The sequence below is a fragment of the Ixodes scapularis genome, unplaced genomic scaffold (assembly GCF_016920785.2).
Source record: "Ixodes scapularis isolate PalLabHiFi unplaced genomic scaffold, ASM1692078v2 PGA_scaffold1__304_contigs__length_218370807, whole genome shotgun sequence".
Classification (NCBI taxonomy): domain Eukaryota; kingdom Metazoa; phylum Arthropoda; class Arachnida; order Ixodida; family Ixodidae; genus Ixodes; species Ixodes scapularis.
In genome coordinates this window covers 181,132,496-181,149,158 of record NW_024609846.1, presented here as the reverse complement: position 1 = coordinate 181,149,158, position 16,663 = coordinate 181,132,496, and the positions used below count along the sequence as shown (strand labels likewise).

Genomic DNA, 16,663 nt, shown 5'->3' with positions numbered 1-16,663 from the left:
TAACAACAGTAAAAAACACAAAGTACTGATATTGTTTAGATAAGCACGGTGAGTGGATGTGTAGAGATTTTCTGGCGAAACCTAGTAATGAGCACAACGTCGTCGGGAACGGAGTTCCGAATGACTATTGCGTGGAGGAAAAAGGAAGTGTTGAACGCAAGTGTTTTGCCAGCAATACGCTTCATGCATTGACTGTGATCAAGGCGCGATGATACTCTGTCAGGAGGAGGAAGAAGGGTGGCATGGGGGTATGGTTAGTTATAGTAGAATTTAGGTGATAAGCATACCCGAGAGTGCATTCTTCGATTGAACAGTGTGAGCGGGCCAGACGTCGGGTGATGAAAGAGGTTTATTCAGGAAAGGCAGCGGTTTATATAGCCGAGGAGTGACGTGTCTTGTCACGTGTACCAGCTTGGTTCGGGACGTCACGATGACTCAAGACATGAGCCACGCTACATCTCCCCTCCATCCGAATGTCGCTCGGGGAGAGGGTACGGACGAGGTTCTTGACGTACTCTTGAACTTCTCGGAGGTTCTGGAGGCTCTTCGACGTCTTGAGCGTCGGAGGCTCCCGAGGTTCAACGAGCCCCAGCTGTGGCAGGGGCTGCGTCGTTCGTTGCCAAAGGCTTCAAAGGTTCCGCGTCGTGCGGGGCCGCTACCTCTCGGAGGTGCACTCAGGTGCGGCGGACTTCGCGGCCGTCTTCGGTCTGCAGGATCATCGAGCGAGGCGTGTTAGCTTGTCTCAGGACGGTAGCAGGAACCCATGTTCGTTTGTCTTGTTCGTAGTTCGAGATCATTCTCGTGACAACGTCGGCAGGTCCCTGGCGCCGCGGTTGTAGTACCTTCTTTGCCGTTGGCGGATCTCTTGTAGTCTGTTGTGGACGTCCTCGGTCGGCACAGTCTCTAGCTCTAGGTTGCTCGTGGGCACGGGAAGCAGGGTTCGTGTCTGCCATCCCACCAATCTCTGCGAAGGGGATTTAAGAATGTCATCCCGAGGGGTGTTCCGCCACTCCATTAGAGCAAAATAAAGGTCGACAACTTTCAGGGAACATTTCTTAAGCAGCTTCTTTGCTTCCTGCACAGCTCTTTTTGTCATGCCGTTGGAGCGTGGGTGATACGGACTGGAGGTGACGTGGGTAATGTCTAGCTTCTCTAGGAAATCCCGGAATTCTCTGCTGTGAATGGAGGGCCGTTGTCGGTGACCAACCTCAGAGGTAGTCCATGAACAGAGAAGATCTTCGCGCACAACGTATTAACCGAGTTCGTGGTGGTGCGCTGTAGCTCCCGAATGTAAAAGAAAAAGGAGTAGAAGTCCACGATAACGGCGAACTCTTGGCCGCCATAGGAGAAGTCTAGGCCCACTGCTTCCCACGGCAGCGTAGGGACATCATGGCTCAGAAGGGGCATTTCGGCGTTCCGTGGCTTCTGAGGCTGACAGACCTTGCATGCCATGAAAACTGCTTTATATCCGCAGACATGTTTGGCCCAAACACTACAATCCTAGCCCGGGTTTTCATCTTTTCCACTCCCGCGTGAGCCGCATGAAGAAGACGCATGATTTCGACTTTCTTGGAGCTAGGCCTGGTTATCTTGTTGCTGCGAAACATCAGACCATTGATTGATTGATTGATTGATTTTGGGTTTTAATGGCGCAGTGGCTGCTAAGGCCATAGTGCGCCAGAACAATGGTAGAAGAAAAAACTGCGGTGCTATTTAGTTAAAGGTGAGGCATGATATGAGATTTTAAAATCTTTCATGAAGTGCAGACAATACAAAGAAAATTCACTAACTTAAATGTGCTGTAATAGGCCAATGCTGTTTAGGAAGTTAAAAACTTGGTTATGAGAAACAAGAGGCTCCTCTCCCAGCTAAATGGCTGGGTGGAATCTGTTCTTTAAAAAACCGTGAAAAGTTGGTGCGACGCTCCTCATGATATTTCGGACATTGAATGAGAATGTGCAAGACGGAGAGTGTTTCACCACATTCTTCACACATTGGAGCATCCTGTTCTCGCAGAAGGAGGCCATGTGTGAGTTGAGTGTGACCAATTCTCAGGCGACAGAGAACAACTTCATAAAAACGCTCGTTATGTCGGCAACTGGCCCACTCAGAAAGAACAGGTTTCACGCAATGGAGTTTATTATGGACTTCAGTGTCCTATTCCTCCTGCCATTTCTTTTTAACAGACTTTTTCAATGACGGCCTGTAATCCAGGTATGGGATGCAGGTAACCTCTGCGTCCATGTCTTGACATGTTCTAGCGGCTTCATCGGCCTCCTCATTTCCGACTGTACCGACGTGGCTAGGGACCCAACAGAAATTAATGGTGATGTTGGAGTTTGTGGCAGCTACAATCTTGTTTCGTATTTGCAGATTAAAAGCATATTTTGATCTATCTAGGGATGCAAGTGCACGGAGTGCACTGAGAGAATCTGAAAAAATTACGGCGGCCTTGATATTTCTTTTGATGATAGTATCCACAACTACCAGTGGGGCATGTGACTCTGCAGAAAAAATGGTGGCTTTGTTGCTGAGCCGCGTTACAATGCTGCATGACGGTCCGACTACAGCACATCCTACGCTGCTGCTCTCCTTCGTTCCATCCGTGTGAAACTGTACAAAGATTTTGTAGTTTTCGGAGATTTGGAAGAACTCTTGCCTAAGGTCTTCCGCTGGTACATTCTTCTTGTCATACTTGGAAAAAGAAAAATTAATCGGAATAGGTGTGATGCTCCAGGGTGCAACTGGGCTGGGCAACTCTGCTACCGGACTCGATAAGTCTATTGCAAAATGTTTGGCCTCGGATTTAAGGCGCAGAAGAAAAGGAAATATAACAGAAGGTTTGTTCTGGTACGTCCTTTCATACCGCGTGTCCAGAAACACTTCGAGTGCGGGATGTCGAGGCATAGAGCGAACTTTTAAGTGATATTGAAAGCCCAAGAACAGACGTCTTTTTCCGAGAGAGTATTCATTAGATTCAGCGTAGAGACTGCGAATTGGAGAGGTCCGGAAAGCCCCCATTGCAAGTCGTAGTCCCAGGTGGTGGACAGGGTCCAAGATCCGAAGAAGAAAAGTTGCATGGTGAACGGCCGTGCCGAGCCGTACACCATGCAACCGTAATCTAATTTCTATCGAACAAGGCACTGATACAAACGCAGCAGGCACCTTCTGTCACTCCCCAGGGCTTGTGCGAAAGAACTTTTAAAATATTCAATGCTAGCAGGCATTTCTTTTTTAGTTGCAAGATTTGACTACGGAAGCTAAGTTTCTTATCAAAAATAACCCCTAAACATTTATGCTCAGGATGTACGTTTAGGGTCTGACCTCCCAAAGTTAGAGTGGGTTCTGCAATGATAGCCCTTCGAAGAGAAAACCGAACACAGACTGTTTTTTCTGCTGAAAAACGGAAACCATTCTCATCTGCCCAACGTGTCATTCCATTAATACCTAGTTGAACTTGGCGTTCACAGATAGCTGAATTACACGAAGAGCAGGATATTTGCACATCATCAACATAAAGTGCATAGGAGAGAGATCGGGGAAGAACCTGTTTAAGAGAGTTTATTTTGATCAGAAACAAAATAACACTCAGCACCGACCCTTGGGGAACACCAAGGGTCGGTTGTCATACTGGATAAACGTTTCAGAAAGTGTCGTGCCCAACCTTACCTGGAACGAGCGCTCATCGAGGAAGCTCTTGATAAGAGCTAGCATTTTCCCACGAATTCCAGCTGAAACTAAATCACTTAAAATTCCGTACCGCCATGTGGTATCATATGCCTTCTCAATATCGAAAAACACAGATAGACAATGTTGTCTGCTAACAAAGGCATCCCTGACCGTTTTTTCTAGGCGAACAAGGTGGTCAACAGTTGATCGTCCTGTCCTATACCCACATTGAAATTTGTCGAAGAAGTTTTCCTGCTCTAAAAAATACACCAATCTAGAGGTCACCATTCGTTCAAACGTTTTTCCCAGGGAACTGGTGAGTGCGATTGGTCTGTAGCTGGAGGGTAATGATGGATCCTTTCCAGGCTTTAGCAAAGGAATCACAATTGCCCTTTTCCAGAAAATGGGATAAGCTCCACTGCTTCATACAGAGTTAAAAATACTGCCGCGCGCCAAGTAGGCAGCGCGGCCGTAGCCTAACGGCTATCGCGCTTGCCTCCCATGCGAATGGCCAGGGTTCGATTCCTGGCCGTGGCTACGCATTTTTGTTTACATTGTAATGTGATGTTCTAGTGAACTCGAGAACCGTCTAGCTGATTCGAGGTTGGAATGTTCTACGCGTCGAATCTTCTACATCGAATGCTCCAGAAGCCAACGCGTGTACAAAAGCGGCTCCGCCTGGCAAGCAGGAGTCAGTTTCGTTCCAGCGCTCGACTCTGCTGTCTCGCCGACTTCGACGCCCGCGACGCTCTGTTATTATCTTTTGTACCCTTTTATTTTTGGCACAAGTTCGCCACATTAAACGTTTATTTCTTCCTTTTTATTTGCTGTTTTTTTTTTGGTCACCACCCGTGAGAATACAATAGGATGGTATCTAATGTTGCAGGATGTAAATGCTAAAGCATACTGTAATGAATAAGGTCTGGTCCCGGGGACGAGTTCTTTCCCTTGTCAAGGGCAATCATCAGTTCCACAAGGGTAAATGGTTGATTATAAGCCTCGTTAGAACCACCGGTATATTTTATTGGTACTTTCTCGTTGGCAGCCTTGTATTTTAAAAAGGTGTCTGAATAATGCTCAGATCCCGAGACAGACTTGAAGTGTTCACCGAGAATATTTGACTGCTGTTTTAGTGTGGGAACACTGCTGCCACCCAATGTGAAGAGAGGGATAGTAAATGCACGGTAATCCCCTCTAATTCTATGAACCCTGTCCCATACGACTTTTATGCCTGTGGAACTGTTGACTGAAGAAGCATACGACATCCATGTGGTTTTTTTTTAGATTGGCGTCTTACATTGCGAGCCTTAGCACGTAGCTTTCTAAACTTAATGAGATTTTCAACTGCTGGGTAACGGCGCACTATTGTCCATGCACAGTTTTGCCGCTTACGAGCTAGGCTACACTCCTCATTCCACCAAGGCTTTGGCTTTGATGGTAAGCGTCCTGACGTTTTTGGAATAGAGCGCTGTGCTGCTTCGACAATTACATTAGTCACGACTTCACAGGCTTCATTAACATCTAAGCTAGCTAATGTATCTGGATGCAACTCTGACTCCTTTTTAAAAGTGGCCCAGTCAGCCTTTTCCAACTTCCAACGCGGAGTTCGAGTTTGTAATGATTTAAAAGAGACTGTGCTTTTTGAAACAATGGGAAAGTTATCGCTACCATAGGGATTCTGATCTACACTCCATGAGAAGTCAGGCAGCAACGAGGCACTATCAATGGAGAGGTCGATGGAGGTCGATGATAAGGATGAGGCGCTAAAATAAGTTGAAGTACCAGTATTAAAAAGGCAAAGGCTTCGAGAAGTTAAAACTGATTCGATTATTTTCCCACGAACATCAGTTAGATTCCCACCCCAAAGGGTATTGTGGGCATTAAAATCCCCCATCAAAAGAAAGGGCTTTGGAAGTTGCTCTGAAAGAGAGTGAAGTTCTGCCCTTGTTATAGCTTGTGAGGGTGATAAATATATTGAACAAACAGAAATGGCTTTATGTACTAGAACACGCACTGCCACTGCTTCTAAAGGAGTGTGCAAGGGTATCCCCATACAAGCAGCCAGCCTTGGAACTACTATCGCTACTCCTCCAGATGAAATGGTAGCATCTAGGCGGTCCTTCCGAAAGACAGTAAAATTTCGGAAGAAGTTGGTATGTGTGGCATTTAAATGTGTTTCTTGTAAACACAGGGCTGCAGGTTTGTGTTCCTGCAGAATATATTCAACATCGTCGAGGTTAGTAAGTAATCCCCTGCAATTCCATTGAAGAAATGTTGCACCCATGTGTTGGAGATTCTTACTTCGGGGTTGTTACTTGTTTTTTACTTTTATGGCGGGCCTTGGGAGTCTGCCACTCCATGTCGTCTGTGTCAGACGCATGAGAGTAGGCTTGGGTACATTCATATATAGGTTCTGAGTCCTGTGGCGAGACCTTCCCGGATGGTATGGAAAGGCTCTGACCACGAGGAGTCGGCCGTCGACCACGACCACCTCCAGCCAAAGAGGCGGTGGAGGTGCCAGGCAGGGAGGCGCCAGAGACCTCCTGTTCCTGCCCTTTGGGTGTTGGAGTGGCACAGGAACTATGCCGCTCCTTGGATGAGGATGTCTTCTCCTGAGAGCGTGGGCCCCTCTCCCTTGAAGGGGATCGCGGGCTACGGACAGGCTTGGCCGTTGCCGACCCAACCTGTGAAGGGGATGCCGTCTGTGCTCCCTCCCCACTAACTGGGACAGACTGCTGTCCCGTGAGAGCGGGAGGGGTGGTCGTCTGGCTGGAGGAGGCAGTAGACCCCCCAGCCGATACTGCACGCCCGGGCAGCTCGATTTTAAGCTTGGACGTGGGGGACTGCAGTGGCTTCCGGTAGTCCACAAAGGACGTCTGGGTAGCCACTGCAACCTTCAGTGGTGCATGTCCCCGCTGCACCACCTGCGCGTAGCCGCCCTTTCGCAAGAAAGCAAAACGACAGCGTGCCTCCAGGTATGACAAGTTTTCTTTTATTTTCAGAGTCAGAAGTTCTTTCTCATCTTTCCATACTCTACATGATCTGGAGTATGCCGGGTGGGCCTCGTTGCAGTTTGCGCAGTGTGCGCTGTTTGTGCAGGAGTCTGTCTTATGATCAGTTTTACTGCATTTCGCACATGTGGCTTTCCCGCGACAGTTCTGGGAGCCATGTCCGTACCTCTGACACTGAAAGCATCTCCGGGGGTTAGGGATATACGGCCGAACCCTGCAGTGGAGGTATCCACCCTTGACAGCTTCAGGAAGTGTGGCGGCTTCAAATGTTAGAACGATGTGTTTTATTCTTATTTCCTGCCCATCACGTCGCATGCAGATACGCCTTGCGGCCACGACTCCTCGGTCAGAAAGACCTTCAGCAATTTCAATGTCTGTTGTCTCTAGAAGGTCCTCCTCGGAGATTACTCCCTGGATCGTATTCAGTGTGCGATGTGGCGTGACTGACACCTTATGGTCAGACAGTGAACGCAGTGCAAGGAGTGCTGTACTCTGCCATGCTGGTTTCAATTTCTACCAGAAGACCGCCAGAAGACATTTTTTTTGGCTTTGAAGCTCTTTCCCACAACACTTTCCAGTACTTTTGCAACAAGGAAGGGTGATAATTTTGAGAGCTGTTTGTCACTTTCGGAGTGAAAAACCAAAAACTTTGGGTAATTGGAATGAAAACATGGAGTCTTGTCTAGGATGATAACTTCGGTGCGGCCTCTTTTCAGAGGCCGATCAGGTTGGTTTGACTTGGAACCCATAAAAGTGGGGAGGTTTTCAGAAACTGTGGCGCACCGCCCACCACCGAGCCCAACAAGGGGGTAGGTAGCACCCCATAGCAAGTATGGCTTGGATGGGTATGCTACACTACCAGTGCTACCCAGTAACTATAACCAAGTGTGGTTCAAGAAAGGTATCTGTCGCCCCCCAAGTTTAGCCCTTGCCGCCAAGGCAAAGAGAAAAAGGAGCAAGAGAAATGAGAAAGAAATGAAGGAAACAGGACAGGTAAAAGTGAAAGATCAGAGGGGATAGTAGAAGAAAAGGTGACTAGACTGAATCATCCTGGCCGGGCCTTACCAGGACTCCCGTCTACGAGAAGCGGGGGCCGAAGTAATCTATTGCCTCAGCCGGGGGGCCCCGAAGGGTCCAAACCTACCCCGGGCTCGGCTCAACCACCAGGATGCCCTTTTCCCCGGACACGGGCTCGCCACGCACAGCCAGACGTGGGTGGGTCTTAGCCACTTTTTACTCAAGGTCTGTGGTGTCTCCAATGTGGCTAGGGTCCGTGGTGACGCTACTCACCAAGCACCTAGCACCTAATGTGCAGGCGCCCCCTGCGGGGCTTGGGGTCCGTGGAGACGCCACTCTCCAAACACCTGCTTCCACAGGTGCACCCTGCGGGGAAACATCAGATCATCTTGCGTGTGTACTTCCCCTCGGTATGTCCAGTATGGTCGAACCGACTCTGGGACAGCTTGCTTGTAGTCTGGCCAGGTCGTTTCAGCGAATTCACGAAGCTTGACGAGCGCAGGATCTTCGTTGGTAGCTGCTAGTAGATCTTTCAAACGTCGCTCCGAAGCTGAAACATAGTCAAGCACATTAACTTGAAACTGTTCGGCTTCTTTTTGCATTTTGATTTTACTGGAGAACCGTTACAAAGCATCTGCTAGGAATAGTTCTTTCCCCGGCTTGTATTGCAATTTGATAGGATAGCGTTGCAAGGACAATCGCATGCGTTGCAACCGCAGTGGGCACTGATGAAACGGCTTATCGAAAATTGGTACTAAAGGACGGTGATCCGTTTCCACTGTCACACCTGCCTGGCCAAAGATGTAATCGTGAAATTTTGTGCAGCCATGCACAATCGCCAACGTCTCTTTTTCAATTTGTGTGTAGCGTTGTTGCGAATCAGTGAGTGAGCGCGATGAAAAAACGATAGGGTGGCCCTCTTGGATAAGCCCGGCGCCAACCCCAAACTGATTGGCATCAACCGAGAGCGTGACTGGCTTTTTTGGGTCGAAGTAGGAAAAAAACCAGCGCCTTTATCATTGCCTGTCGCAATGCTTCAAAGCTTTGTTGCTGCTTTTCTGTCCAGACCCATGCTATACCTTTACGTAGCAAGGCCCGAAGCGGCACTGTTATGACTGACATGTTAGGAATAAAGCGCTGCACGAAATTCATTGTGCCGAGCAAAACTTGAAGCTCCTTGCAGTTTCTTTTTGGCTCCGGCATCTGCAGGATGTCGTGCACCCGTTCTGGGTCGAGGCGCAGATTATGCGTTTTGAAGACGTGTCCCAGGTAGCGGACTTGTTGCTGCAAAAAGATGCACTTCTTGGGGTTCAGTCCGAAGTTGTGTTCTCGACACCGCGTCAAAAGCAGAGTCAGGTTATAGTCGTGTTCTTTCGTTTTTCCCCACGGTAGTATATGATCCATCACAACCGCAACACAAGGCAACCCTTCTAGCAGTCTGTGTATTGCGGCTTGAAAGATTTCCGGCGCAGAAGCAATCCCAAAGGGCATACGAAGTGCTCGTCGTGCAGAGTTTAGAACTAGCCTCCGTGAGTTTGATTTGCCAAAATCCGGACGCGGCATATAAGAGGATAAGAACTTGGCCTCAGCAAGCCGCGAAGCGACATCCTTTAGCGTTGGCATGGGGTAGTGCTCACGTAACAACGCTTTGTTAAGTGCTGTTAGATCCAGACAGATGCGTATCTTGTCCTTTTTAACAACTCTGACCATGTGGCCAGACCATTCCGTTGGCTCGGTTACCTTTGCAATGACGCCTTGCTCCTCCATGCGCTGTAGGTCTGCCTTCACCTTTTCCGGAAGAGCCACGGCTACTCTTCTAGCCGGCACGACGACACCCACGCTGCCGGGTTTCAGCTTCATTGCGTACTCGACGTCCTTCAGCTGTCCGAGTCCCTTGAAGTCTTCTGCAAAGGGTTGTGCTGGCGGGTAAAGCTCTTCGAAGTGGACGTTCTGCACACGACGTATAAACCCAAGACGTTCGGCAACTATACCACTTAAAGTCACCAGAACATTGTGGTCTACTACGAAGCATGTTTCTTCGTGTGTATTTCCGGAGAGCAGCAGCGTTACTTTGGCCTGCGAGGTGGTCTTGTGACCGAAGATAGCAGTAAGCGTAGCGGTTACAGGCTTGCTGAGGCTTTTCCGGGAGCCTCGTCACGTCATGCCGCGAAATAACGCAACCATTTGCACCAGTGTCCTACTTGCAAGTCATTAGCTGACCCTCCATCTCGACGGTTGCGCTCCACTAGTCTGTCGCTATTGTGCTGATAGATAAAGCCTTCAAGAAGAAATCTTCGTCATCTACGCGCAGTTCCCGACGATTTTTCTTTTCTTTGTTCGCCTTCTTTTCTCTTGTTGCTCGCGAAGTTTCCGGCGACTTGCACGCTTGAGCAAAGTGATTCAGCCTTCCGCATTTGTTGCACGATTTTCCTTGCGCGGGCCAAGCGTGGGCACTGTACACTGTATAACCCCACCTACTGCAGGGTTTAACGCTCGCTGCGACGGTGTTCACTGCAATGTCGTGCGCTGCCGATTCACTTATTTTGCGGAACTCCTCTTTTCTTTGCTCCGGAACGCGGCGCATTTCGACGGTCTTCCGATAGGGTTTTCTGCCATCATGCAGTTTCTTCAGCAAGGCCTCATCTCTAATGCTAAGGATAATACGGCTGCGTAGCATACGCTCTTCTAGTTCTCCAAATTCACAGCTTTTTGCTAAAATTCTGAGTTCTGTCAACCAGTCGCTGAACGACTCGCCTTCCTTCTGATCCCTTGACCCAAAGCGAAATTCCTGGACGGTCAAATTGGTGGCCGGTCTGTAGAAGTCCTCAAATTTACGAATCAGGGTGTTAACATCAATTCTGTCTTCCTCAGTCTCAAACTTGAAGCTGTTGTATGCTTTTCGGCCTTCCTCGCCAATAGTCACCAGCAACGTTGCTGCCTGCACTACTTTCGGTTGCTTGCTCGGTTGCGTAGCTGTAGAAAACAATGTGAACTCACTCTTCCACGTTTTCCATCCAAGCCATGTGTCGCCCGAGGTGTTCAAAGGCTTCGGTGGCGGCAGCTGTAGTTGCAGTGCTGACGGGGTCGACATCTCGACTGTTTTTCTGGCTAGGCACCGCTGCCACCATGTAAGCGGGCCAGACGTCGGGTGATGAAAGAGGTTCATTCAGGAAAGGCAGCGGCTTATATGGCCGAGGCGTGACGTGTCTTGTCACGTGTACCGGCTTCGTTCGGGACGTCATGATGAGTCAGACTTGAGCCACGCTACAGACAGTAAGTGTAGTTCAAGAGCTTCTTTACGTTGGGTCACACTGATGTCATGAGTATAAGCTGATGCGATTAATCGGGCTGCGAGGATTTGTATGCATTTGTATGCATGTCGGCGACGAAGAAAACCACTCGCACCGAACGCCGTCCGGTTGCAAACATAAATTTGTTTAACCTTGCCATTCTTTGTGCGAATAGAAACTAGGGGGAGGAAAAGAAAAGAGCGAACGCCGGACGCCGGTATTCGGCTTTTGAACGAGTTCAAACAGCGAGTAAAGAGACCAGTTTGTACACATTGCTCAGAAAACAAAAGCAATTCGATTACAATTACAATTACTCTTGGCTAAAAAAAAGTGTACAAGTAGATTACATGATTACTTAAGATGAAAAGTAATTAACCGTTACAGTGAAAAGTAACCGTTCGTTTTCCGATGAATTAAGTTCTTCAAAACTGCATACATTTTAGCTGGTCTGAAAAAGACCTTTCGTAATGTCCATTAATGGGTTATAATCATCGGATTACAAATTACTCAACATCTAAATTCAGCACTCTTGGTAGGCCGTCCCCCCGTCGCAGACTTGGTTCGAAGATTCCGTGGTAGAAGGGTTATGGGTAGAAAGGGCGCGTTTAGTAGAGGTAGGGAAAATAGAATGGGTTAGAAGTCGTTCTATCAGTTTCAGTAGTGATCTCATTAGTAACTAATAAAGGTAATCAAAGGATTGCAAAATAACCCCAAATAGGAATCGATTACAAGTAATTAGATTGCTTGTAATGAGCATCGTACAATCATAATTACGAATTAAAACCTTAAGATAATTCTTAATTATGATTGTTCGCTAGCTCGCCTGCGTTTTGACTTTTATTTCATCATCGTACAAATCTGGACAAAGCCAGCTAGCATTGCCGTCTACCGACTAATCATTCCAACCATAGCTCGGCGCTCTAACGTCCTCGCGCGTTCTCCTCTTCTCCTCTCCCTCCGTTTCCCTCCATATAGCGGTGCGCTATTGGTGACAAAAGGTATCGTGACGTTACGAGAAGCACTGTCAGTTGAGGACGGCTAGTTCAAGGTAGCGTGCGCAAAGCTGGGTGGAAGTGGAGTATTGGGTGGAAGCACGGAGACATCGCGCTACTAACCGAAACAGTTGCAGTTCACAGTCCGTCACTGTTAAGTTTGGCTGGCAGCGCTTTTAATTCGATGAAAGCGGAATTAATATGGCGAAGGACGTCATAGCGAGCATTTTGGCCGATTGCGGGAGGCCCACCAAAGCGACGCGTTTGGCCGCACACCTTGTGAGTTGTGGTGAGCCTTCTAGCCCACTATGTATGGCATGTGCCGTTGTAATACTAAACTTCATTCGCGTCAGGCGGCGCTTTCTGTGCTAGCTTTATTTGCTTAAGTTAACCGAGTGCACACCCTTCGAGGTATCGCTAAAGCACAAACAGCTTCACTGCAGCACTACCAAGAATGAGAAGAAGGAATAGCCAGTTGCGAATAGCCGCTAATCTCGCTAGCTGCCGTCTCCCTTTCGCGACATGACGCGCGCATGATGCGCGAGTTTCCGCGTTCCTGCAGCTTCGTTGGTTTTGTCTGCCGCTTTGCTATTTTCATAGTCGCTGACAGCTCATAAAACTTAGGGCGTCGTTAGGCCTCGAGAATCTTATTATGAATCAGCAGCCAGTGAGACGTCTGCCTTAGACGATTAGACGATGAAACTCCGAACAGTGAACCATGGAGCAAGAACCGTTAACGTACAGTTACAACCGGCGCTTCTGTTAGCTGTCAGTTAGCACAGTAAGGCTTCACATATACCTATTCCTTTCAACTGCCCCCTGACACATGACTTGACTGAATGGCTGCTTTGACAGAAAGTGATGACTCAGTCCGCTTACTTTTAAAATGCTGATTATAACGGATAACTGGTAACTCGTTTGACTTGCTGCAAATCTTGTTTGACAGTAGCCCATTTCGCTCTTAAGTTTTCTTTTTTACCCTGCTCACCTTTCAAAGCGGTAGCTTTATAGGGCCAACTAGCCTCATGAGCTCCGTAAGCACGAAATGTGTAGGTAGATCAGTCTGGTAACCGCTAAACGATCTTGGAAAAGAAACGTCTAGCGGTGCCAGGGTCCGAACCCCAGTCAAGGGCGCGGAAAATAAGCGCGCTGCTGACTGAGCTACGGAGCCAGCACAAAGGAACGGGAGGAGCAGAAGCAGGTGGTGAAAGAAAGGACGCAAAATAGAGAGAGGTGAAAAGGGCAAGAAAGAAAGGAGCAGGAACACAAGGAGAGAAAGGCGTGACTTAAACCGTTTTCATACAAAATCCCGCCCTAGGCACAACCTGACCTAAGAGCAGCACTCACCGCAGGCACTGAAAGACTAAAGGTCATCCTTTCCTAGGCACCACCCAAACTGAGAGCACCACCCACCCTTTGAAGCTACCGCATTTAAACGAGTTTGGCAGAATTACCAATCACGCAGCCAATGTTTTTGCTGTTGCGTCTTGTTGTCCTGTATATAAATGTTTTTCTTATTTGAATTGCCTCAGTTGCCAGCTGGTGTCAAGCAACAAACGTTTCAGCAAATATCTCAACTGAAAGCGATTCAAGTTTTTCTACAGTGACAAATCAGCACGAGGCGTTGCCAAGTAAAGCTTCTTAGAGAGAAAAAAACGACAAAATAACACCAGCTTTTGAAATGTATGTGCGTATATATCCAGGTTCACTTGTCAAAATGAAAATCTCTTTAGCATGTCAATTAAGGATATTTCTGTCTTCAATGTGTTAGTTCTGCTTGAAGCCCGAGAAATAATAAACAAAGACCATAGACTCAAATCGTCCTTTTAATCACAAGCGAAAGCAGAAATGAAAAATGAAAGAATCCAAGAATAAGTCGTTCATATGTATAACGTACTATATGTCAAACATTCATCTTATACTGATATGCACGTGGTCAGTTAAAAAAATTAGATGGGCAGTATGTGTCACCTGGCGAAGCTTCCACAAAAACAGGGCATCTGCCAAATAAGAAAACAAAAACTTAAGATAAATATAGACGTAAGCACAAGGAAACAGTTAAATTCACTAACTTTGATTTTTCTATTAGCATAAAGGTGAACAACAGACCAAAGGTAGTTAAAAAAATAGAGTTGTCTCATTTAAAATATGTGTTCTGTACTTACAAGGCGGGTGATAGTGCTTGTTTGTATGCCTTTAACGTTCTTCCCATGGCTGACATAAAAATAAAAACAGATGCCAAAAAAAAAAAAAAAAGATTACTTGAGGTCACGGTATTCTGCTATTAAGAGGAAGTGCAAGCAATAGCACTCGCCTGATGTGTTCGCTCTCGCTGGAGCCGTTATGGTACCACCTCACGTCATCTGCAGGTGCAACGCTATTAAATAAAACCGGCCAGTTTTCTAGCGGGCCACGCCATGAATTTGGCGCGAGGTAATGCAACGACAAATTGCGGCAGTCGTAGCTGCGTTCTTTTTACTTACTTCTTTGCTTGAAACACGAATGTAAGCACCCAATGCTCATCACGTAGAGCAGAACTTCTCTTCTTGTTTAGTAGATGTCGAGATAAATTTGTGCAAGACTGGGCGTTTCGCCCTTGCTTTCAAGAAGTTTGTTGCGGCGCGCACAGGTCGTCATAAACCAGGTATTCCTAAACATCTCGTGCAGACGCTAAAAACACGAGCCAAAGAACGTTAGCCACTATATAAGTTATATGTGCGTGCCTTACGGTATAATGCGCGTGCATATAAGGTGTACACGCTTGTAGTATATGTACGCAGAAATATGACACCCTTTACACTACGTACGCTGTACGACGTTGTTGGTGCGAACACGTCGTGACAAGCTTGCAGCATTACTAGCGGCATTTCAGCTACTAATATAATGAGAGCTAAACAAAAGGAAGGGACGAGGACAAAGGTGTACAAAAGCCTGTACCCATATCTGTCCTCCTCCCTTTCTTTTGTTTAGTTTTCTACGTCAACACGCCCGTTCAAATCCCATTTCAAGCTACACACAGCAAGACTAAAATGATTGACTCCGGAAAGTTTGACTCGTTTATTTATAAAAGAGAAGTCGTTCTAAATAATTCCGATGAGAATGTAAGTGTACATATTGCCCGTTACATTTCAATTTTTTACTTTATTTTTAAGTCGTAGACTACCACTAAAATGCTTGGTCGGACAAATCAATTTGAGTTTTGTCTTTTTCTTCTTTTAAGGAAATGTTGGTTTCTTACGCGCGTATGATAAGGAAAAAATTGACATTTTTTTTGTGTACTACTATAATATAGCCCTTAGGGGAAGTAATTGCAGTTAATTGCAATTAAGTTATTTAATTCTAAAATGTATAAAAACACTTCTGACTGTCAACAAGTTTTAATTTACAACTTCGACTGTGTATCAACGTTAAAGTTTGGAAATATGTTATTCAAGTAGAGTATTTGTTGTGCTGCCAAAGAAGAGCACACTATTTTACGCTTATGCCACTTATCGCTAATCAAATCCTAACATAACACATTTCTAAATTATCTAAATACTTTCAAAATTATTGCGTTTATTCTTGTTAGGCTTCACTTTAGTTCCGAAAACCTTTTCTTGGAAAAGCTAAAAAGAAATTGGCAGTCTTCATCTCACTTGTAATCAGTTGTAAGAAAAACAAGAAGGCAAGAAGAAAAGTGGGGAGCCCGAACAAGAGACGAAGGGTACCGTTTTTTTTTTTTTTTTTGTTCTTTTTGCTTTGGGGGGGGGGGGGGGGGGCTATACATGTGCCTACTTTAGTTTTGGACACAAAATTTATTTTTTCCAGTCTTTCACGAGGATCAAGCGGGACGAAGAGCAATCGCACGCGTCATTTAAAGAATAACATTTGTTTCCTCAATCAAAATAAATTGAAAATCCTAAGTCCCCCCCCCCCCCCCTCCCCCGGCCAAAGTTGCATCCAGCCGAGCTCCTTGGTTGAAAGTTTTTCAATTTCTGTAGAACTATCATCGCCCCGCTCGCAGTGTTCCCATTTCGACGTCGAGAACGAGCCTTTGCTTTTCTTTGGAACGCCAAATGAAAGCCGTAGGTCTTCACTGTTGCCCTGTTCAATTTAATTTCACGGATCTGATTCTCGTATTGTATCAAATAAATCACCGCTTCCACAGAGAAAACAAAACTTCCGCGCCTCTGTTATTAAAAAAAAAAGAACTAAAGTACTAGTGCGTGCAGTAGAAGGAAAAGCTACTAACGCTCTGCACTTCAAAATATAGCGCTTGTCGGACTGAGAACCGAAATTCCCGCAGCGAAGCGCTGATGTAGCGCTGCTCACGTGTCGCCAGCTACTTGCCGTCTGCCATGAGCAACAGTTTTGACGGTGCGATGCAAAGCTGGTGAATGCTCCCGTCAGCACGCGCGCTTAGCGCGAGGTCAGCGCAATGCTTGTAGCGCTTCGCTACATGTGTGAACAGGCCTTTACGATGACAAAGTTGCGCACAAACCGTGTTGATAAAAGGAAAATCACTGTGCCTGGAAGGAAAAAAAAAACACTAGCGTAAATATGTTGGTGAACCAAGACGCTAAAAAGACAAATACAAAAAAAAAAGCGATCGCTGGTAATGATTGTGTTTATACTGAATCCGAGCTGTGTCCGCTCCAGCGCACCCCCCCCCCCCCTTTCTCTCCCACCCCCTTTATTTTGTATG

General features: G+C 46.8%; 1 protein-coding gene and 1 pseudogene across 1 annotated transcript; both read right to left on the bottom strand.

Moving 5' to 3' along the window:
- Nucleotides 1-578: 578 nt before the first annotated feature.
- LOC121048197 lies at nt 579-9,320 on the bottom strand (annotated as a pseudogene).
- A 622-nt stretch (nt 9,321-9,942) lies between these two features.
- Nucleotides 9,943-10,788, bottom strand: LOC115328857. The gene has a single exon (XM_040219412.1). The coding sequence runs from the start codon at nt 10,786-10,788 to the stop codon at nt 9,943-9,945; it is 846 nt and encodes a 281-aa protein (XP_040075346.1).
- Nucleotides 10,789-16,663: the final 5,875 nt, after the last annotated feature.